Raw genomic sequence first — 23,327 nt, forward strand, 5'->3', positions numbered from 1 at the left:
TAGCAGTAGATATATTTGTATCCCTGTTAGCATCAAGCTAGCTGTCGAGTGGTGTTATACACAGGAAAACGAGGCTGGTGTCCTCACGCGAAAATGCGGATGTCTGTCTCATATGTCCATCCTGAGTTGAGACACTGGACCAGAGGCCTGTGGTTCAGTTCTGGGCTGATGTTCCCATCATTTCACGCTACACAAAACCAAAGTACGGGTCGCAAATGATCCCTGAATGGAACTTACACGAACTTCTCATACTGTCTGAGCTGACGTACTGAGAGCGGCCACAGCATAAACACTGAAAACGAGACAGTGAGTTCACAACACGCTCAAACAGAAGACTGGATGTTTACAATATGCACTGTGTCATCTCTGCAAACTGCAGCCTCGTCACTGGGGCTGCATCATCAAACATTTTACTCTTACAGTAAATAACTCATTCATGTTTGGCCATTTTTTTCAGCAGGCAATTTGATTGGTTTGATGATGCGTTTCTGTTGTTGGTTCAGTTTAACTAGATGGAAAACGGACATATCTGCTCTGATGAGGATCCTCTCCCCCGATCCAGTTGTTAGGGCTCACATCCAAGGGAACGCAGTTTATTTATCAAGTGACATTGTAAACGAAGTCGGCTACAAACATTTCATTACATAGTTCATATTCTCTTCTAATTCTCACACTGTCTAATTACTGTATTTCAAAGCCCGCCCCTGCTGTAGTTGGGTAGAAGAGAGAAAACCCCTTCAATTTAAAAATGAAGTGTAAACAAGAAAGTGCTTTGTTTACATGTCTTTTTGTCAGAAAGTTTCTCAGTAAGATGCCTGACTTGTGCAAACACATAACTCTCGTCACAAAAATAGTCTGTTTATCATTTGGCAGTCAGTGGGAAGCGGGAAACAACACTGAGAGGTTGAAAGACTGTATTTGTGAATATTGAGTCTTTTGTGTCTATAATTCATAAAGAGCCTCTCCCCCCACTGACCCCCTTTTTATTCAAAGTAAAGTTATGGAAGATTGTAAAAATTCCAGCAAGTTTCCTTTGCATTTGCTTGATGTAGTATGTTCATTCAGGGAAGTGTTTTAATGTCCTGTAAAAAGGTCAGGAACATTACTCTCATGAATGTGTTCACAAAAGAGGGACACAGTACGCAACCACCTGCAGTGCAGGTTTATTGTCTACTGATAATGGGAGTAGACAGTTCAGGAGATCTTAAAAGGGACTCAAGCTAAGTTTGTTCTGACTGTTGTTTAAAAGACAGCCTTGGTTAATGTAACTCTGAATTATTAAAAGTTTGACAATAAAAAAACTGTGTAAGAAGATGCAAAGGGTTTCCTGTGCTGGACCGACAAGGGTCATTCAGTTGAAGGGAGCAGGTTGACTATTATTAGGCTGCAGGCAGGTCCTGATGAAGTCAATGAGTGATTGGGCTCAGAGCCAGCAGACGAGAGCTGTTGTCTTATCTAAGATAAGAGTGGTAATCTGTTAAATCATGTGCACATGGAAGGCGCTAAGGAAGATGGAGATTATAATCTTTGTCTAACTGTTATGGTCAGTACCAGTGTTTAGAGGTTAAATTAGACGACTTGAAATCCGTCATTTCAGGAGACTACAGTCAGAAATATAACTGTAGCTTGAAAATAATCAAGTAATAGCTAACAAGCAATTTCCTTCCACTATATTTTCTACTGTTATTGGTGAAGTGCATGTATTTACACTCTATAGATTGATTATTAGATAAATGAGCAGTGTTGTATTGTAGACCTTTCCAAGTAGCCGATCAGGACGATAACACTGCCCTTTGTGACTGATGCTGTGATGTTATCAGCAGTGTTGAGTCCACAATACAGAGGACAACATCTGGCCTTCTCTGTGTGCCTGTGTCTGTCATGCCTCAGTGGAGGCTGGAGAATAGATAAGGTGTGAACGATTGAAAGGCGCTTGTGTTGTGCCATAATGATGGCAGCTGTTCTACTCACATTAAGCTCACATGGCTCAATTCATTTGTTCTCTAGAACTCTTACCTTTGAAAACGTCTGACTTCCAGTTGTCTGACTTCTCAGTAAACATGCGTTGGGCTGACCCTGTCGTTCCTCAAATATAGTCATTCTTGAAAGTTTTTAGAATGTCCTGTTCTATAGGTGTAACTGTTTACATTTGATTTGCTCACTCATTCATAATTTGTTATTGCCAGTGAAGAAATCACCCAACTCTGAATGCAAATACTGTTCATCCAATTTATATAGCATTCGGTGTCGCTGTACCACTGTCAATGATTTGTAGTGACACTGTGTCTGACACATCAGTGTTGAGATATTGTATTAATAATTTTGAGTTTATGTGATCGATAAGATATTTAAAACAGGTGCTTTTTTACATTTTATCATTTAATGATGATATCTGTCTCTCACATTGTGTTTCTGCTGTAAAAGCTCACACTGTGTTCTTGCCTTGTCTCTGTGGACTCTGGCTAAGCATCCTTCTCCTGGGACATGGAACATTATACTCAGTTGCAAACTTGGTGTGTGTTGTGTGAACTGGTACACAATCAGTTCCCTGGGTTTATTTAGATGTAAACTGATCGTGGTCTCCTATTTGGTGTGAGTGCACATGCAAACTGTGTGTATATAGTTGCAGAGGAAAAGGTCAAGAGTTGAGACGGAGAGCTCAGATCTCAGTTCTGGGAAGTAGGATCCAAGCTGCTGTAGCTACAAATAATATATTTGTTTCTGCGGGGGGCTTAATGCACTGTGGGAATTTACCAAGAGGGACAGTGAGGTTTAATCTGAAATGATAATATGGACTTTCTATGGTACTCTCACTCAGCTTAAAGATAAATTACACCTTATTATATTCATGTATAAGACTTTCGCCTTGTTTTCATGAGCTGTTCTATCAGAGCCCATATGCCAGGTTCTGATAAAGTTTTCCTTCAAATTAGCCATGAAACACTTAACAGTATACTTTCTCATTGACTGTATTTTTTGTCACCTACAAAGATATAATAACTATTATTAGTGCAAGTCAAGGCTTTTTTGTCCCTTTTGTGGAATTTAACTTGCATCCGAGTTTACCATAAAACGATATCGCATTATTGTTTGGGTTTGCTGGTTCATGAGCATTAGTGCAAGTGAGGGATGATTTTCTCTTTTTGTTTTCTACAGGGATGTGGTCTCACACCATGACGGTGCAAGACTATCAAGACCTCATAGATCGAGGCTGGAGGAGGTGAGTGTCTATCTCCTGGCTTCAACCAGTCCCTGTATACTGACGAATGGATCTGTTTGAAATTTCTCATTCATATAGTTCAAATCATTGTTTATGTCATAGCTGTTCACGTCTTCTTTTTCAGAAGTGGGAAATATGTGTATAAGCCCATAATGAACAAGACGTGCTGTCCACAGTATACCATCAGGTAATGATGTTTTACCCATTAGAAATTCCTCCTGTCATTCATGCTTCACTTAACTGCCGATCTGTCAAAATCATATGAAGATGACCCATCGTAGCTGTATAGAGTTGAATAACACATGCTTTTCTAACCAAACATTTACTTTTTGTGCTCTCTGTCAAGATGTCATGCACTGAAATTTCAGCCTTCAAAATCCCACAAGAAAAGCCTGAAGAAGATGAACAAATTCATTTCCAATGGAGAATTACCAACAGGACAGGATGATGGTGAGGGTATTTTTATTTGTATAAAAATGAATCTTAAGATGTAGGTATTGCATGATGATTTTCTCTGTATTGGTATTCAGTAGTTCTTCAGCTGTCAACAGTTCACACTCTGATACTATTGATCAGCAGTTGACTTCGAGTGCATGTTTGAAACTACAGTTAGAGTTGGACATCGACTCATAACAGTGCTGTTACTGTCACTATGTAGAACACATAAATAGTGTAAGCGATGTTGATTTTGTGCCTTGTAGCTGAGCCAATGGATTCTGTGTGTGAAGAAGCCCGTCCACAGGAACCAAGTAAAGCCTGTCACGCAGAAGTGAAGTGTGCTGACATTACAGACATTCAGAAGGAATTCTCAGAGTGTCCCACTGTCACTGAAGTTCAGACGGAGGCAGCGGATGCTGCTCCTTCAGGCCCAGAAACCACAAAGAATGATCTAATGTCTGCTCCGGATGGAAGAACGGCTACATCTACTAATGCAGGTGAGAAATCGTTCTTGCTTTACTGGAAAGAAGTTCTTAAGGTTACTCATTATAGTTAACGTTAATTATCGTTTTTATGTAGTATTTACCTTTTTACCTTTTTATATCAGCATGTCGTTTTTGCTTATTAAATCAACAACTTGCTTTTTGGAACTACTATCATTAGTCGATCAGTCAATCAAGGGCTGTGTAATCCAAACCGAATTTCAACACAGAGGTCAATTCACCACCAGGTGCAGATGCGTAGCATTGGCCGTTACTCCCACTACACACTGAGACGTTTCATACCCAATCCACTTCCATGTGGCAGGAGTAGTCCATCTTTTATTCTCAACTTTTAGGAGTCTGGACTCTTCTCCTGTTCAGATCGACTCCGTTGTGTGTCACATTCACTCTCTTCCATGTTTGTGTTGCTCTCATAATAATGTCCTGTCTGCACACGTGCTGTGGGGAAGAAAACAAAGCATTTTTCAAATAGGATATGATATTAGGCAAAATTATGTGATATCAGCGAAAAGATTCTTATAACTGAGTAGCCACTATTTGACCTATCTGGATTCTACACAGGACTTATGACTGATGGCTGGTTTAGCTTTAAATGGCAGGCTGATTAGTCACAATAAAATCTCCTTAGTTAGTGCCTTTTGATAATCTTTCATCCGGACTCATTATCTACATTATCTACTCATTATGGCTTCTCTGTGTGGATGATGTGATTCATGCTGTCTTTCCTATGATTAAGTTATCAGGTGTGGTTTTTGTTTAGAATATGACGACTTTAAATGTTGTAACTGTGGCTTTAGTGAAAGTTCATTATATTAATTTGTAAAGGGGCAACTGTGCTTTTCCTTTTAGAACTGAGGTACCATTGCTTGCCAGAGGGGGTCACTGTTTACTTTGTAATAGACGCCACTGTGTAGCAGCAGCTTGGTGAATGAAGCGGCTGTGTCTTCAGTGTTTTCAGGAGCATGCCCGGGTTTGGGATTATCTGTCATGTTCTCTCTCTTTACACTCTGTACAGGATATCCCCACGGCCAACTCACAGTAATGAATTAATAACAATCATAGTGAAGAGATAATAAACTCCCATTAGACAGGAAGCTTTACTTCTAACAAATGTCAGTGTTTCTTGCCTCAACCATTTTTTTTATGAATGAGAACAGGCCCCATGCTCATTAATCAAATGATAATTATGTGTATTGAAACAGGAAGCTTGGTGCTGGTACCGGTTGGTCCAGATGCAGACATAAACATACAGAGTAAAACTTGAACAGTGCCAGTGTCCTTCTACCTTTTACGTCTGTGTCAGCACCACCCTCCTCTCCCTCCTTCCGACTGAAAGTACAAGCCTGTTCAGGATGCTAGCAAAGAGGAAGCAAGGAGGATTTACTACGTTGAGCCAGTGGTTCTCCACTCCCTGCTTATTCACCTCCAACAGAAAACACCTGGACATATCTCTCCTGTAGGTTTATGACCGGAGCTCTTTATGGCTTTGGGCAGGTTCCAGTTCTAGCTTGAGAAGTCTTGGTTTCCCATCTGCTGTATAGCCTTCATAAAGTCATAGGTAAACAGATACAGAAGGGCATATGGAACATTATGTTTCAGAAAGTATCATGTGTAGGGGGTTTGCGTTGGAGGAATCACAAGTAGAGTATTTGTATTCCACTTTGAAACTCTGCCCATTTTCAATATAGAAAAGAGTGGTGCAGCAAAGAAGTTAAAGTTATTTTGTCATATTAACGGATAAACGAAATATACATTTTATTGCTAAGTGAAACAATTGCTGAGATTAGATTTGAGGCAAAACCATAATAGAACAGTGTTCATATCTGTGTCTGTGCAGATTTTTGTTATTAGTTTAGTAGGTAATATTATGACACCATTCAGACCTGGTATTAACATCCATCCTGAGTGATCCAATCACAAGTGTTCAGTGCTAGTTACAGTTGTGAACTAAACTGTCTTTAATTATGTCTTCACAGACACGAAAGGTTTAATTTGCATATTGAGAGGGGAAGTGACATCCAATCACAAGTGACTTTCGGGACACATTTTAATGCCAGGATATTAATACCAAATCTTAACTATGATTAATGGCCCACATTTGTTGGTTTTTAGGAAGTGGTTTTGTGATTGTACGTAGGCAGTTTTGTCCCAAAGTGGCAACCAGTACAGGTTCCCATAAATATATGTAATATTATAGAAGTATTATGGATGAACCGATAATGGCGTGCTCCTCACAGAGTAAATTAATTTTCTGGCGATACATTTTTACACACAATAAAGCAGTATGTCACAATTCTATCATTTTTACTGATTCTGGGTTGTATGTGCGCTTAGGGGAAGCCTGGAGGGAGAGTGTCATAGCTTTTATGAAGTGCTAACTGCTGGAGCGTAGGCATCTGTCTTCCACAGGAACTGATCTGTTAAGGCTTTATCTTTACCTCCGCTGCGTAGGCTGTCCTCAGGAGTACCTGCGTCTGAGAGAGAGAAAGTGTGTGTGTTGTGAGTGTGTAATTATAGGGAGAAGCCACGTGGACATAGTGATGGTGGATAAGAGTTGATGTGTTTGTGGTTGAGTCAGTGTGATGAACACAGTCCAGACTCTGGTTGCTCTTGACCTCGCTGTGTTTATTCTGACAGGAAAACCATTTGACCATGCTATAACTCCCAGGGTTGTGTGTTTATATTCGAGAGATGCTTCCCTCCTGTCGTGCTTCCATTCATTTACTTTTCAAGACAACTGCTGCTGGCAGGGACATTGATGTGATGATACAAGAAACAGATCCACATTAATGGGATACTCTGAATGCTAATGACCTAGAAACAAACCGTTCACAGGAATAACACAACTGTTAGTGATACAGAAACCCAGATCACAGAACACTTGATAGAAGGCACCATTTCCACACAGCTCCTGATGTGGGCTATATTTATTCACAGGATAGAATTAGCCTTTACAGTAGAAGATAAATGACCTTGAGCTTGAGTCAGATGAAGCCGAACCCTCCCAGTGAACCCCGACCAGTGCCAGACTTTCTCGTTGCACTCGTCGGGACTGGGCGTCCCTCTCTTCCTCGTGACATTGACGGAGAGGGGGGAAAGTTAGTATGTGAGCTGATGGCGGCTGGCAATAGGACAAGCAGGAAATGGCTCTCGTTTCCTTATTGCTCTAAACAGGATGTGGGCGTGTAAACTGTTGACATGGGATGCCCGTAGAGCTGGAGGCCTTGGCAATAGCCCAGGAGGAGGTGGTGGTGGAGGAGGAGGAGGAGAAACAGCAGAAGGATAAGGAGGGGGGCTGAGAGAGGGAAACGGGGAGAGATTGAGTTGCTGCAGAGAATGTTAACTTGTAGTTTTGTTGAGAGAGTAATACGGGGGGAAGTGTATGAGTTGGACGTGTTAGTAGCAACCTCAGCTGTTGTAAAAAGACCTACTCATTCATGTGTTCAGACCACTGATTTTCATAAATTTTTTTTATAAAAAAACATACCCATGGTTTGTTCTGCATCTTCTGTTCCTTCAGAAATACACACTTGCTATCTGCTAACCACTTGGACTACACTATCGCAGAACTTGTTGTTTTATATCCTTTTAAGCAATGATGTAATTTAAAGAGTATTAAGGCAGGGAAACAAGAAAATGACTTCCATAGGGCTCTCTGTTAAGACTGCCTTCTTAGGCAAGGGGGTACACTAAAGCAAACATGGCAGTCCATTTACCCTCAGGGGCTGGGAGAAAAACAATCGGAAACACGGTCTAACGCTCACAAAATCTGTCTCATATTTGAGACTTAGCAATACCAGCAGCTTGAAGTTTCCACCTTTCTCCCTCCTGTGTTAGGTCTTGTTCAGAAGGCAGTGTGAAAGTAAAACCTTTTATCTGCATCCAAAAAGGAGTAATTGAGTTATTTCTCACAGCTGCCTGTATTTTCTCCACATTCTTCATGTCTTTTGCATGAAAATAGATTAAGGATGCTGTTTTTTGTAGCGCTCTCTATAACTCTCCCCCTCTTCTCTCTTTTGTTGGAGTTGCAGTAATGGGAGCTGATCCCAGCCGGCCGCCGTGTCGTAAGGCCAAAGAGCTGAGGAAGGAGCGACGTCTTCAGAAAGAACAGATGAGACGAAACACTGATGGGGTCTCTTCCATTGTCTCTTCTACCCCACCCACTCCCACTCATGAAAGCCAAACTAAAACCCTAGAAGATTTCATCGATGAGTCATTGCCTGAGAAGTCTTCTCATTGCCTTGAGGTGAGCAGAAATATTGAGTAGGTGCTTTCTTTTCTCTTTTTTCTTGAAATAAACATCAGCCTATTGTGATTACTGCAGCCATCTTTAAGAAATAGTGTTGTTAGTTTGTGTGTCCGTAATGTTTGGGTTCAGTAAACTCCAAAAGCTGCTCTCATAGAGCCCTCTTCCCTCACCCCAGTGACTTCACCATGTGTTTATGTGTGCAGAGAGGATAGCTGGCCACAGCAGAGTGGAAAAACCACCCCTTACCACTTTGAATTCAACCAAATGACAGGCTCACCGCACACACTGGGTCGCGTTTCCCTGCTTATGACATTAAAACCACAGCTCCCAGCTCAGCCAGTATGAGAGGACATGGAAATGAACTTTTGGCAGGGAGCAGAACAATGTAGAAAGATCCCTGGCGCAGGCCTCAAGCTGAGGTTGGTAGAGTAACGTCATTCTTGGTCTTGACCAAGATTTGAGCCAGATGCAGCGATGAACCAGGCAGTGTCTGCCTCTCGTCTCTGTACTCCCGAGATCTGACTGACGGCACCTTCTCCCAGTCAGCTTTTTTTGATAGGATTAATTTGTTTTCCTACAATTATTGTTCAATTTCCCTAAGTGAGCATGAACACAAGGTTATACCTCGCGAATAATGGTTAATTATATATTCTGTAAAAGTGAAATAATTGAGAGGTGCCTCAATTTGACGCATTCAGCGTTTTATTAAAGAACATGTGGCTAAAAGACAATTTGGATGATAAGCAGTTCGATGAACCTATGTGATGGTGTGTGAGTCTTTGGTTTTTTATACTGCTGACGAAGTTTAAAGATGTTTTTTAAAGCAGCAGCACAGGATAGATGTTTACACTCCAGTAATTAAATGCAGTCCAGCTCAGTTCCATCATAAACACATCTGTTACACATGTCATGCTACTTGACTGATGAGAATACACCGCAGGATACATATGACATATTTAAAAAATATAGAAATATAGAAATATAGAGGAAAATGCGTGATTGTGCAGCTTTTAACTTTGGTGCTGCTTAGCTCACTGTAAAACTGTTCATTTGAAATTTCTCTCGACATGATAACTGTAAAACCTGTAATCTGTGACCTCAGTGAAGATCATTAGTTATGATTTAATTTAAATGACTATTCAAAGAGATATGTTGCTGTGACAGGTAAGTTCAGATTTATGTACAGTACCATAATTGTGTGTCCTGGACCTAAATCCATATGATTTAACAATCAACCACCAGGGGTCAGTGTGATAACATCAATCAGAGCCCATCTGGTCCCTGTGGAAAGTGTGGAACCTCATTTCTCCTCAGGAGTGTTGTCCACAGTCTCCGCTCTCTTCTCATATTATTGTAGCATTTCCCCCAAAATCTCCTGTTGCTGACATGAAATAATTTGGCTGTTAGTATTCTACTCTGTTTTATTACTTCATAATGGTGTAGTGAAAGCTCTTAAAGATTAACTTTGAGAAAACATGGAACTTTCATTTTTAATTAAAAACAAACAAAAGCCACTGCACTCTCATTCTCAAAGTATCAGGCTTCAGGTTTTAATTTCCAGACTGTTATGAGAATTGTTAAGATTTCATATTGAATGCGGCCCACGTCTGCCCCAGTGTTTGTTCACTAAAATATTTCAGCCTGTCAATATATCTCTAGCTTTAGAACAGAATCAAAAAGACTGAACTTGAGCATTGTCCTTTTCATGTAAGAGGCCTAACGTTTCTGGTGGACTCAAGCATGTGGATGCCAAGTGGTCATATGAGAGCGAGCCACTTAGCTCCAACTCAAACAAACCTCAGGTTCAGATCTTCTATCCTGTCTGTCCAGGGGGATTCATATGGCAAAGCCTCCACGGCCAACAATAGCTTCCAAACCAAGAGACTGTTAATTAAATGGGGCTTGAAGATGAGAAATTTGGAATCTTCTTTTAAATTGTGTGTCATTAGCAACACGCCAGTTTTTCTTCTCTATCTCAGGTTTCTCATGATCCTCCCAATTGAGCTTGATGCATAGCACTGCAGTGAAAGCAATAAGAAATGCTCTGCGTAAAGTTGCAATTGGGACTGATGAATACCTCTGTGTGGTACCAGCCTCAGGTTCATTAAGCATCCATCATGTTTAGTTATGCATTAATTTATTTCGGAACTTGCATATTTTCTCCAGGTTAGTAGAACTTGGACTCTGGTTTCAATGTTCATCATATAGACATGTGAAGGCATAGAAGAAGAGTTTGCACACTAGTTGCTTTTGGCTATGATCAGACTCAAGGATAAATCCTCATTCTCAAGGGACATGGTGAAGCACTGGAAGTGGACTCATACAAACTACAGTAAATAGGCTAATGTTTATTTCTGCATTTTGAGAAATACCACAAGTTCTTCTGTGCTATGACAACAAATGTTTTTTCTGTGTCTCAATGGAGATAGACATAACACACCCCACTGTGTATTTATGTCCCCAGCCTACATCTGACACTGGTGAGACTGAGCACTTCATTAAAAGTGAAATTATAGAACAAAATTTACAGACTAAATCCTGTTAACAGGATTTTTAACATTTTGTCATTAAATGGTTAAACCCTTAATGTCACTCAGCTACAGGAGGTTGTGCTTATGTCCGTGTCACAGTTCTGTCTCTCTGTTCTCTCTTCAGTTTCTGATGTGTTCCTCTTCAGAGTTTTTTAATCACCACTTATGATGTTCTCACCAGTTTGTTTTCTTCATTTTGATGTTAACCCTTGTCTACACATATTCTTTTTGAAGGTGAGGCTAGTGCGCTCCAATCCCCCTAGCCCGCAGTTCAAAGCCTCTTTCGACGCCTCCTACCAGGTGTACAAACTCTACCAGATGGCCATTCACAAGGACCCTCCTGACAAACCCTCCGAGAGCCAGGTCAGAGGGTGGGGGGCGTGTAGGTCAACCTTCTGTAGGGGGCACACAGGGAGGGAGGGAGAGGGCTGATTACAGGCCTACAGGGGCATCAGAAGGATTTCTAATTGTCAAGCTTTGAGTAATAAAAATATTCAACCGGTTGAATAATTTCTACATTGTTGGTACTGGATGGAATTTGATTTATGTTAACATATGTGAATCAGGTAGTAGTGGTTGTAAAAGTGCCTCTGTTTCTATTTAATTCTCCTTCAAAAATTGTCATGTAATCATTATAAATTTTGTGCTTTAATTATCTAATGGCTATTCTCATTGTTTTGAATCATAATGAACAAAAGTCAGGACTGTTCCATCGATATTTGAAATATGAAGTTGTAAATAACTGGTGCTTAAACTTTCTGACATCAGGTCTCATGGGGAAAAACCAAAATGTCTGTAGGAATTACAAAAAAGAGCATTAACATGTTAGTATTAAAGAGAGTGTATGAGTATAAGAGCTTGAGTCAAAGAGGAGGAAATGGAGGGGAAAATGTTTCCATACGCCATGGTTGGGAGCAGTGTTTCTCCAGGTGTTGGAGTTGGCCCTCAGTCGGCCAGTCGGGTCGTTAGTCTTGACGTGTTGGGGGGGGGCAGTTTTGTCAGCTGAACCCACCCGACCTTCACACATTTACCGCGTGTCATCATATAGTTCCCCGTGTCTCAACTGGAATCTCATTTCAATTTAGGCTTAGGGTAGTAGTGATGAGAATTAAATTTCCCTTGTGCGTGCAGTCACACTTTGTTTACCTTCTCGAGAGGAGTCTGTAGTGTTGGAAGAGTCTGTGTGTGTCTAGCTGAGATGATCCATTCACACGCGGCTCTGGATTCCTGCTGCTTACACGCACCATTTTGAATCGCGAGCTCCCAATCCTCTCCGTGCGATCTGGGGTAAAAGCTGGGCAGTGCACTAGCCTCATCCTCAAGTTACCCAATCTCTTTGGTGTTTTAAAAACACACTTCCAGTCTCCTAGATCCCATTGTTTTCTAGCATTTGTGTATGATTTCTACAACAATCTGATAAAATCCCTCAATCAGGTCTCAAACTCAAAACAGACTTAATGTGTTACCAACTTGCCTCAGGGACTAGGAGACTGATGTGAACCCTGAATTGCCAAAGCACTTGTATAACACTGTTGTATAAACCCTCTATTTTTTACTCCTACACTGTCCGTTCCTTGAAAGCATCTGCTTTCTTACATGGATTACATTTCCTAATTTACTCACCATCTTCGCATTCATTGTTAACAAAATTAAAACCTCCCTCCACTCTATTGCTCCTTTCCGCCACACCCTGTGCTTGAAGGTGAGGCTAGTGCCGGTCAGCTTTGAGGACCCTCAATTCACAGCATCCTATGAGCAGTCGGTGGCACTGTACGCCTGCTACCAGATGGCCATTCACGGTGATGACCCCAGCGAATGTAGTGAGAGCCAGGTACTGCATGGTTATTATTCCGCACTTACTTTAGGGCTCTGTTGCACATGTTGTTCCAGCTTCACACTCATGAGAAGAGATTTGCTGCTCTTCCCTATTTATTTTTCATGAAGATGTTTTTTTTTTATCTCCATTAAAGGAGAATTCTGGTATTTTTTCGACCTGGGCCCCATGTTTAAAAATGTGGTTTGATGGTTCTTAACTTTGAGCTCATCTCCAACATCACTTGCGACACATCTCCAGTGACTACTGTGTATTCGGAAACAATTTCGGCCTTTTATTGGTGGAAAAGTACATGCATTAGACATTTCGTGGACTGACTCCGTTGCCCCATATTATTACATCGTAGCCAGTGCCGCCATGGCGCATGCAGATGGCGGTGGAAACGATCTACTGTACCCATTCCAAAAGTTTTTGTGTGTACCATTCATTTACGCAACCATGTTCCCAAACATAGGGCCCAGGTTGAAATATACTGGAATTCCCCTTTTAACAGTTACGCCTTGTAGTGTTCAATCGTCCAGCGAAATAATTACAATCATCAAAATGTTTTTACTGTAAAGTTAATGATTATGCTTGTGGATGAGTAATGTGAAAGCTGTAAACCCTGTAAAATACAGAGTTTACTAGTTTATATAGTGCACAAGACATATTGTCCAGTAATGAATGGGAAAAGGATAAAAGTAACCCACCAAAATAGCGTCATCGTTTTTAAAAATGAATTTATAATAATTAGTAAATTATACAATATATACGTGCATCTCAATAGGAAAAAATAAAGTCTAGTCACAGCACCAGACTTAAGGGTGCAGAATTACTGGACATCCTCACTAACCTGAGAGGGCCTTTTGTCCCTCAGGGCTGGAAAAACAACCTCCTCCTCCACCCTCCTGCCAGCAGGCCTCCGTAAATTACTGAATTCTCCAGCTTGTAAAAAGTAAGGTAATTAATAAATAATAAAAGCTGTCAGATTGGGCAGACTGGCAGATTCTTTCCTAGTGCTATAACACTAGCCCTATTAATAGGGAACGTGTGTGTGTTTGTGTGCACAGCTTCAGCTTTATAGCTGTGCCGGGATCGGATGGGTTCAAGAAGTAGAGGAATAACATCTGAAAAAAAGGGAAGGTGTGGAGCTGTGCAAACAACTCTGCTGTCTGTTGGGTTGCCAGAAAGTAAACTTTTTTTTCTTCATAGATTGCAAGACTTTCCAGGTCTGATACTGACTCTATAGTGTAGTGTAAAAGCACAGTTATTTGAGGTTGGGTTCATTACTCTAACAGGTGAGGACACGCTACCTTAGGGAGAGGTGTAGACAGATGAATGGAATCTGTATTTATTTTGACTTGGTTTAACTAAATGACAAAATGTACAATTCATAAATTCAGTGGTTGTCTGTGCTCCATGGAGATTTCTCAGAGCTGAGCAAAGCCTTTATCACATTAATACAAGGAGACAAGGAGAGACCATTTTTTCCTCCAATGCTTGTCTTGTCCCACTGCACTTAATTTCGACAAACTTTCCCTTTTTAATCCAGAGTTTAGAACGGTCTTAAAAAGTCTAAAATTGTATTATCGACATTTTAGGCCTTATTAAGGCTTTAGTTTGTTGTTTGCAAGATAATGTAGTTCATAGAGAGGATGGGCTCTCTGTACCCTAGGCTCTGTAGACTAGGCTACTTCCCCTTATCTGCAATAATGGGATAGTGCATTCTGGGGCTATGATCTTTCTTCATATCTGGCAAGGTCTTATTTTTCATAATGGTTTTAAAAAGTCTTTAATTTAACTTGTTGAATCCTGCAGAAACCCTATGAGTTATATTCACATTAATTGGCCTCAGTACAGTGACAACCCCTCCTGCGCCCACGGTACTAAACACTGCTGATTTTATTTGCTTGCCCGTCAAACCCCTGGTTAACTCCCCTGTTCTGTTCCCAGAAACTCGGAGCTTCCCATTGTCCTGTGGCAATTATACAGAAATGAGAAACACATTGTTGATGTGGTGATGCCACATTCTGGTGCCATGCCATTCTGTGCCTGAGTTGCTACCTAGGAAGTTGGGTCATGTTGTATTTGTAGAGGTATTTATTAATCTATTAGGTTAAGTGTTACCTCGGGACACAGTGTTGAATACCATCAGGCTGGCTCCAAGCCAGGCGATCGGGGTGATTATGTGTTTGTGCAAGTTATATTAACCTGCCAAAGTAGTGCTATCATTAGAAGGTATGATATCCTGGAGCAGAGTGGCTTTATTTGTTTAGGGGTCGTATGCATTTCCTGTCATACAATGACTGGATGGGAGCCAGATATTATTTCATCCACATCCAAACCTGGTTTCCTGACAAAGCTGAAGCACGTACTTGGAGTTATTTAGATATATGTGCAGATACACAGGCACGCACATGCACGCACACACTCTAACTCACACTTACTGTTCTTAACTGTTGTGCTGAGCCGTGACTCTGAGTTCCTGCACATGTGGCATTCATTTTCAGGAAAACAAATCCTGTTAAATCTGTATGTACTCTACTTGATGGCCAGAGCTTTAACCAAGACACATGAAAAACAGTTAATGGAAAAAAAGTTATCAGTAGAATTGGAATCAATGAAGAAGGAATAATAACCATATGTTCAGATAACGTTAAAACGATTTGCAATAATGAAAATTGTATATCAAACTATCACCACTACTTGCAGCCATTTTCCTTAAGTGCCTTTATAGACACTAAAGAATCTTGTCAGAATTTTAGCAATTTTTTTTTTATTTATAGTTTTTTAATTTGAGAGTGAGCTGGAGCACCATTGCACTCAAATAAGCTCAGCAATATGAGGAAGTACCAAGAGCACAGTGACGAGAGTCTAAGTGGCAATTAGACTTAAGCAGATGTGCATGCTTATATGTACTGTATTTGTGTGAATGAAGACACAACAGCGTGTGCGTGTGTGTGTGTGTGAGAGAGACGGCTGCTTGCCCTCCTGATCATATACAGATGTGTTTACTATAAGAAAGGGAGAGTTAGAGAGGAAGTGATGGGCTCCATGTGTTGCTGATGAGAATGTTCCAGAAGGTGCTCTGGACATGGCTCTGTTAACGGCCGTTATGTGTTGTTGTATTCGAGGAAGAGAGGAAGCTGGGATCATATTTACTTAATTGTACCCTAACTGTATTTGTGCCTGCACGACTGCACCCATACATTAGACTGTCAGTCTGAGTGTTTGTGTGTGTTTGTTTGTGTGTGTTTGTTTGTGTGTGTGTGTGTGTGTGTGTGTGTTTGTTTGTGTGTGTGTGTGTCAGCCTGGCAGCACCGCGGTGGGTTGTTTGTCCGTGACCAGGTTGGGGTCAGTGATGCCAGGCTCCAGGCGAGCGGCCTCACCCAGCCAAGCAGGGTTAACAAGGCTGCTGTGCGCTAGTTTCTCCTGGTATGATTACCCAGAAGCCCCATGATGAGTGCCAGGTAAAGGGGGAAGAGAAGTGAGCTCCCCTTAGCTCGCATCAAATTTGCCACGCTTGTAGTCTACTTGTCTGATTAAATAAGTCAGCATTTTACCACCAAGTCAACAGGACACTCCGCTCCACACACAGCAGCCAGTGCGGAGCATGACTCCTATAAATGATGTCATCTAATAAGTGCAGCTGTTGTTCTGTGGGTAAACCATTTAGTTTTCTGATGAGATTTAAACAAAAGTTTAATTTGTGCCCTTCAGCTATTTTGCACACTGGGAGGCTTTGCTGTTGGTAATTTGTTGACTGGTAAATGTACTAGTCACTGTAGAACTGAAGTGGAAAGTTAGAGTTTACTGGCAGAGCTACACAGGTGGAGAACTTTTTCCTGTTTTGTTCCCGTACCAGCAAAGATAATTGTTGACTAAACGCACGTAATTTCCATATTGGTCAGTGAAAGCTTGAAAATTGTGCAAAATCCATTTCTCTTTAGCAGGTGAATGACATTTTTTGAATATTATGTATGAATATATTTGCACCCATAAAATATAAAATGTGACAAATTCTTCCTCAGATAGACATAAGCTCATGAGTTAATGGGGATTACAGAAGAATGTAAAAGTCGTTGAAAGAAAACCATCGTTTTTTTTTTGTTTGAACTGTAAAATATTTAGAAGGCACTGGTCCTGGCTGAAATCTGAATAGCCCCTGAAGGTCCCCTGTCCTGTTAATTTATTTATTCATTATTTTAATAAACTAGTCACTTGGTAACAAACTAGCAATATATAAATTGTTATGAAATATATTTTAATTTAGCTATGTTGAAGAACACACTATGCTTGAACAAGGAACAAATTAGATATATTCAATGATAGCTATAGACCTAAACAAGAGGTCACTTAAATGTGCACCTTACTGAATCAAGAATTGAGCATGGATGTTGGACATATAATTGGCCCCTCTGTGCAAATTGTGGTATATTAAGTCTTATTTACATTTCTTTGTCATAGAATTTGAATAACAACATCTTATAAGTCATTGCCCCTTATAAATTGCTTTAAACATAAATATATATATATTTACTGTCCCTAGGTATCCAATATACTCAGCAGTATCTGCCCCCAGTAATCCTTATCAGTCGGATTCTAGTTAAATCAAGTGTAATGTCAGTGTTTTGCATCGTGTTGTTGTTTTTACTCAAACTTTATATTTTATAGATTTTCTAATTTGTTATGCCTATAACTTGACTCATATTAAATGGATTGCGTTTTTTGTGCTTCTTTTTTTTACAAGAATCCAAGTTAAGATACTGAGTCTAAACAGCAGCGTAACTGTTAGGGTGTTTGCATCACAGCCAAAGGTAAAATGGAAACGACGGATGAAGGTGCACCATTCTTTAGCTCACCTCTGCCAAAGTAACCCCGGTGTTCGAGAAAACTTGTTTAGTGTCACCAACACACACATCAGCTGCATCAGACAAATGCAGAAACACACACTCTTTTGGATGAGTTCAGGCTACTGGCAGGAATTTCGAATTGCACCTTAGCCAGGACTGTCCCACCCGGTGAACCATGCCGTCAGCAGTCATCACTATTACTTACTGCACTTCTGGCTGTCAACAGACACACTCGCACACAAACAGGAGGATGCTGGTGCGCTTGTGGGAATTTCCAGTAATCCGTAGAGCTGCTTCGTGTACAGGAAAACTTGGATTTGTGCATTTATCGAGAGAGTCTGTGAAAGACGAGTCCTATTGAAAACACAAGCAGTCATTACAGAAATTAAATCATGAGTAACAGAGAAGTTAGTTGGCGTATCCATTTTCATTGGCTTTGGTTCATTCTTACATTCTTTAGGAAGTGGAGAGACTGGGATTGGATTGATATATTGATACTCGCATTTTAATGCAAACCAGGTACTAGTCTGTTATTTATTTGCTGTCACTGACGTTTTGCTTTTACTTAATTATTATACTTGAGCTGTGTCAGTCTGTAAAACTGCAGTTGAATGTGGTGTACTTCCTCTTTACCCAACTCAAAGAAGGTCATTAGTATGTGTTTAAGTGGAGATTTTAGTTTTCTTGCTTTTTTTCCCACCCTAACAAGAACAAGATTGCAGGAACAAAAAAAACTAAGTCTGAACAAAGTATACTGAAAGTATCAGCTATCAGCATTGTCTGTGAGATATATTTCCATTAATAAAACAAATCCAAGCTGGAGTCGGAAGAAAGAATGCATCTCATTATAATTCGCAGCCAGTGGTGAATATGGAATTTCGTTATATAACCTCTTAATGTAAAGGGCATATTACATAATTTACATCCTGTCTTTTAATTATTTACACACCCACACCCTACAAGTAGTCCTGTGGACCCTGTCCAGCTTATTTTGGTGATTCTTCAGTGCTTGTATAGACCCCTGTTCTGCTCATTAGACAATGAACCAACAGCTGAAGGTTTCATAAATGAATGACACAGCTTGATTGTAGCATTTCCTTTTGAAATAGGATCTTTAAACTGTGGTGCGGCTGCATGAGGGCGAGAGAGACTGAGTAAAGCTGTCAATCATGGCTTCACAGTGGACACTGCCCACATGTCAGCCCTGATCTCATTAAAACTGTTTTTAGTCGTAAACGTGGAAGTGTCCTCCGGTCCTACAGGTCGGCTCGTCTGTAAGCACACTGATCTCAACCCTGGCGCTAGAAAAGAAGGACTACAGGAAATATTAGAGAGAATGGAAGAAAGATTTAAAGTTTCCACAGACACAAACCCCCCCCCAGTAATTGATATCTGATGTGCATTTGGAAGTGTGTTAAGAGATAGGCATTTTTGACATCAGTGACACTGCTTATTTAAGCTGTCACTATGTCCTCCTGCACTGAGAGCTGGAGTTGATAGGATAAATGTTTTCATTTGTGTAAATACAATCTTCCCTCTAATGCTCCTTTGTGAATGTGGAGGCTGCATTTGATATGTGACACCTGAGTGAGAATAAAACTGGGAGCGATAAACTATGTAGGACAGCAACGGAGACGTGTATGGTTTTCATTTATGCCTTTCTAAAAAAGTTGGTGACCCAGAGAACTAACTGTTTTTCTCTCTGTCCCCCTTCCCCCCACCCCCCCGTCTCCCTCCACAGTTCCGGAGATTTCTCTGTGATTCACCACTAGAGGTATGTATTTCCTTTGGCCTGTTGACAGCGTAATAAAACTCCTTAAGTGTCTCTTTTCAGCCATATGCGTTACCTGTAATGATTTTCCCCAGCGAAGGGAAGGTCATCCTGAAGGAAGTTAGCATCAGAGATGAGGATAATGATTTGGAAATTGTGCAGTGTTACAGTTTAAATTTGTTCATCAAACACCCTCAAAAGTGGATAAACGTACTCTAGTTCCCCCTCATCCAGCACATACCGACCCGTGCACCTTTGCTCTAGCTCTTCAAGGTTCCTCCATTTGGGAAAGAGGAGGGGGGTGTTGAAGGATTCTGGGAGGTGGCTTTGTTTCATATAGAAAGGGTTTTAATTTAGCTCTGGTGGAAAAAAAACAGGGTGTTTATGGAGGAAAACGGTGAAATGTGGTGTCCAGATTGCATTTTTGCCTGTGGTCTTCGGCCCCAACCTTTCCTCTGGCACTTCCTGACCCAACTGCTCTTCACTGTGTGGTGTAGCCCAGATTACAGGATGATCGGGCAGCTTTGGGGACATCAATTTTGGGACCTAACAGATGGCTGTTGGCCCTGTTGGCAAAAGGTTCTCGTCCATGGAAAGTTTGATATAAGCTTCTAGTGCATTAATTCATACAATCTTGCTGGTATTTTATGTACAGATTCAAAAAATATGTATGGTTATAGTATGAAGGATGCTTGTGGCTAGGGCTGCTCGATTATGGAAAAAATCATAATCACGATTATTTTGAGCAATATCAAAATCACTATTATTTAAACGTTTATTAATATGCGCCCTTATTCTGAAGTCTATGCTTTATTTTTGTTATCACTTCCGGTTCCGGTAAACACCGATGATGGTTGTGTGTCTTATTCCTCCGTGAAACCAGGATATCGGTTTGGTCTGCTGCTGCCCTCCCTGCTTTTCCATTAGCGCTGCTTTTTTCACCGCCGATCACCACACACAACTCGCCTCCTTCACTTTACTGCTGCTTGAGAGTGAGAGCTAGTCAGCTGGGCCGCTGAATGCTTTGGGGAAGGACCCCATAATCGTAATCACGATAAAATTTCAATTAATCGAGCAGCCCTACTTGTGGCACTCTGCTGACCCGAGTTAGCCCACGTGAGACTACAAGAGGACATTTTACGGAAAATATTTTTGGTGGCACGATATCCCTAGGTGCAACCTCTCGCCTGAATGTTCCGGAAATGTTCCTGTTGTTGTGAACGCTGAACAATTTCCTGCTGCTTTCTTCTGTTGTGAAAGGAAAATGTCCAGACCCTGTTTTCTGGATATTTTTCCGGATTTCATATCTGAAAACAGCTTCGATGAGGTTGGTGAGCTGCTAAATCAGAAGCGCTAGTGGACGTGTTGTGTCAGGACATTACACCAACAATTAGACTCAGGATGTGCACTTATAACAGCCTCTTTAATAGGATTGAGGTCCAAAAGCGCACACAGACAGACTGACACAGAGACACACAAACACAGTGACTCTGTGCTGCCCCGTGGGCCTCCTCAGGCCCTCACTAATGAACATCATTAGTGTTTATAGGAAACAAGCTTTTATCACCTCGTCAAGGCTTGCGTCCAGGCACGGCGAATTACACAGGTCTGCACACATACACACGTGTGTGCACACGTACAGTGGCACGCCGCCTCATATCTTCCTGATTTCTCTGTCCCCTCCTTTCAGACTGGTTCAGGGGGGCGTCCTCATTTGTTCGGCCTCCTTTCTCTCCCAACCTACTTGTATTTCCTTCTCTGGTCCCTCTCCCTCTCTCTGCTGCCTCCAAATGCTCTCCCTTCAGAGTTACTATGCGTGGCTTTCTGAGCTACCTCTGCGTGTTGGCCTCCATCTGTCTCCAATCAGAGTGCTATTAAAATACACACAGACACTCACCACATGGAGCTGCATACTGTGTGGTTCATCGCATCACATATAAGCCTCTATTTATACAAATGTACGCAAACGGCATACTCTCAAATTCAACTGCAGCTAATTAGGGCCCAGGTTGTTCGACTTGCTTGTTTGTTGCAGTGCTCGGTTTGACGAAAATTGCAGAGTTCATGCTGAAAGTCAGAGATAATTAAAATCAGCTCTCACTAAATATTTTGTTTTTCACATTTACATAAGCAAGTAGACAAATTAAACACATCTGTACTGTCTGATAAACAGTGGCACAACATTGCCTGCAAACATGATGAGCAGCAGTCATGCAGGTGCCTCTCGGTGCACTTGACCTTGTTGAGGTCAAGAAACTGTGGATTTTATGGGCTGTGTGGGGTTTATGCACTCATTCTGTTTCTATTTATTTTTCTTTATAGCCTTTTAATGTGTCAAACCAAGGGGCAAACACTCATTAACAGGGGTGTTCACCAGCTAGTCACCACTTTTTCACCAGGCCAATTCTCTGAAATTCTATGTATGTCCTATGTTTTGTCCTCTCTATGTCTCTCTTTCTCTCGCACAGGAAAACGTGAATGATTTTTAGTTTGTGTAGTAACAGAGAAACGCCATGGTAGAGAATGCACCAACTGCCATACCATAACACACACACCCATATGAGACATGTACAGTGGTACAGTGGTACCTGCCTCATATGGTACATGTCTCGTATGTAAGCCAAAACCAGAAAAGTGTACCAGCTGTATCTAGAGTAAAACTACAGGAGACTGTGCCAAATACTAAAATATGTTTCACTTTTACCTTCAATTCATAGAAGTATTTCAATATAGCGGTAATACAAGGTGCTCATGATGTGGGCTATGCTACACACTCAGCCTGCTTCAAGCTCTAGTTCTGTGTGTATTTGAGTTTGTGTATGGATGCACATTTGTGAGGGAAATGAGGAGAATGCCACAAACCAGAAACATTCCAACATAATTGCTATACCAGTTACAGCTACACCAAACAACTCTATGTTGCAGATTCACAGTTAACAGGAAAAAAATTAACAAGTGGTAACATCCTGAACACACATTCTCGCTGTTTAGCCTTCTAGAAATCTAGGGGCAAGCGCCTTGAATCGAGTTTTCACTTAACGATAAGTAACTGCTGATGGAACGCTGATTTGTTCCTGGGACTTTTATCAGAAATCAAAAACTAGTTGGCAGCTATAAAATCGGCTAAAAGTCACGGGGTGTGACCTATTGGCTTAAACCTGCACCAAAATCAATTCATAGCAATAGTATTTGATAATATGAATCTTATTAAAACGCTAAATTAATCAATGCGTGAGGAAAATTGATGGATGGAAATCGAGAATGTACAAATTCATAAATTTAAAATCATAGGAAATTAAAAACAGTTGTAATTAACACCATACCAAGCCCCAAAAGAGATTGTGTAATTCACTGATTGTTGTGATATACTCATAGCTTATTCTTTAACTAATATCTGCCACATCCAAAGTCTCTGAGGCACAAGCCAAACCTCTGTCCAGTCTGATCTTCCAAAGTGATGTGGAAAGCAGCTGCTCTAGTCAGATGTTGTGTGGGTTTTCATCACATTGAATGAAATGTCGTCCTCTTTGTCCAAAATCGGGCTTTCAATCATTGTGCCTTTTCATCCACAAACAGTGATGTTCTTTGAAGGGTTTTATTGCAAATAAAGCAAATGAAGTCATTTCTAAAAACATGAAATTAATATATTCAACATTTGGTTATTGCTTGGAGTTGTCATGACATCATGTGAAAAAAAATATTCATTATTATGAATTATCTTATGTAGCTTTACCTACATTTCATTACACTTACACATTTATTACATTGAAATACCAAAGCACTGAGCTTTTAGTATTTGTGAGATTCTGAAAGAAAATTTAACAGTAGGATCTTCATGCGGACCCATTTACAGAATGAGTATTTCTGGTTCAGTTAAAGTCTACCCTAATGTCTTTCTACGCCGGCTGAAACAAACATGCCGTATATCACCTTCCCACTTTGTCAAGTT

At 40.8% G+C, this 23,327-nt stretch overlaps 1 protein-coding gene across 4 annotated transcripts in view; it reads left to right on the forward strand.

The window, feature by feature from the left end:
- LOC133966240 (arginyl-tRNA--protein transferase 1) overlaps nucleotides 1-23,327 on the forward strand; it is a 50,412-nt gene that overhangs the window by 580 nt on the left and 26,505 nt on the right. The window contains exons 2-9 of one of the 4 annotated variants that reach the window (XM_062401061.1): nucleotides 3,157-3,220; nucleotides 3,345-3,407; nucleotides 3,567-3,670; nucleotides 3,922-4,155; nucleotides 8,193-8,407; nucleotides 11,176-11,304; nucleotides 12,644-12,772; nucleotides 19,349-19,381. In XM_062401061.1, coding sequence (XP_062257045.1) covers nucleotides 3,157-3,220; nucleotides 3,345-3,407; nucleotides 3,567-3,670; nucleotides 3,922-4,155; nucleotides 8,193-8,407; nucleotides 11,176-11,304; nucleotides 12,644-12,772; nucleotides 19,349-19,381 — 971 coding nt within the window. The remainder of the gene's footprint in view (nucleotides 1-3,156; nucleotides 3,221-3,344; nucleotides 3,408-3,566; nucleotides 3,671-3,921; nucleotides 4,156-8,192; nucleotides 8,408-11,175; nucleotides 11,305-12,643; nucleotides 12,773-19,348; nucleotides 19,382-23,327) is intronic. The other 3 variants (XM_062401059.1, XM_062401060.1, XM_062401058.1) reach the window with 3 other exon arrangements.

Source organism: Platichthys flesus, chromosome 12 (genome assembly GCF_949316205.1).
Source record: "Platichthys flesus chromosome 12, fPlaFle2.1, whole genome shotgun sequence".
Lineage (NCBI taxonomy): Eukaryota > Metazoa > Chordata > Actinopteri > Pleuronectiformes > Pleuronectidae > Platichthys > Platichthys flesus.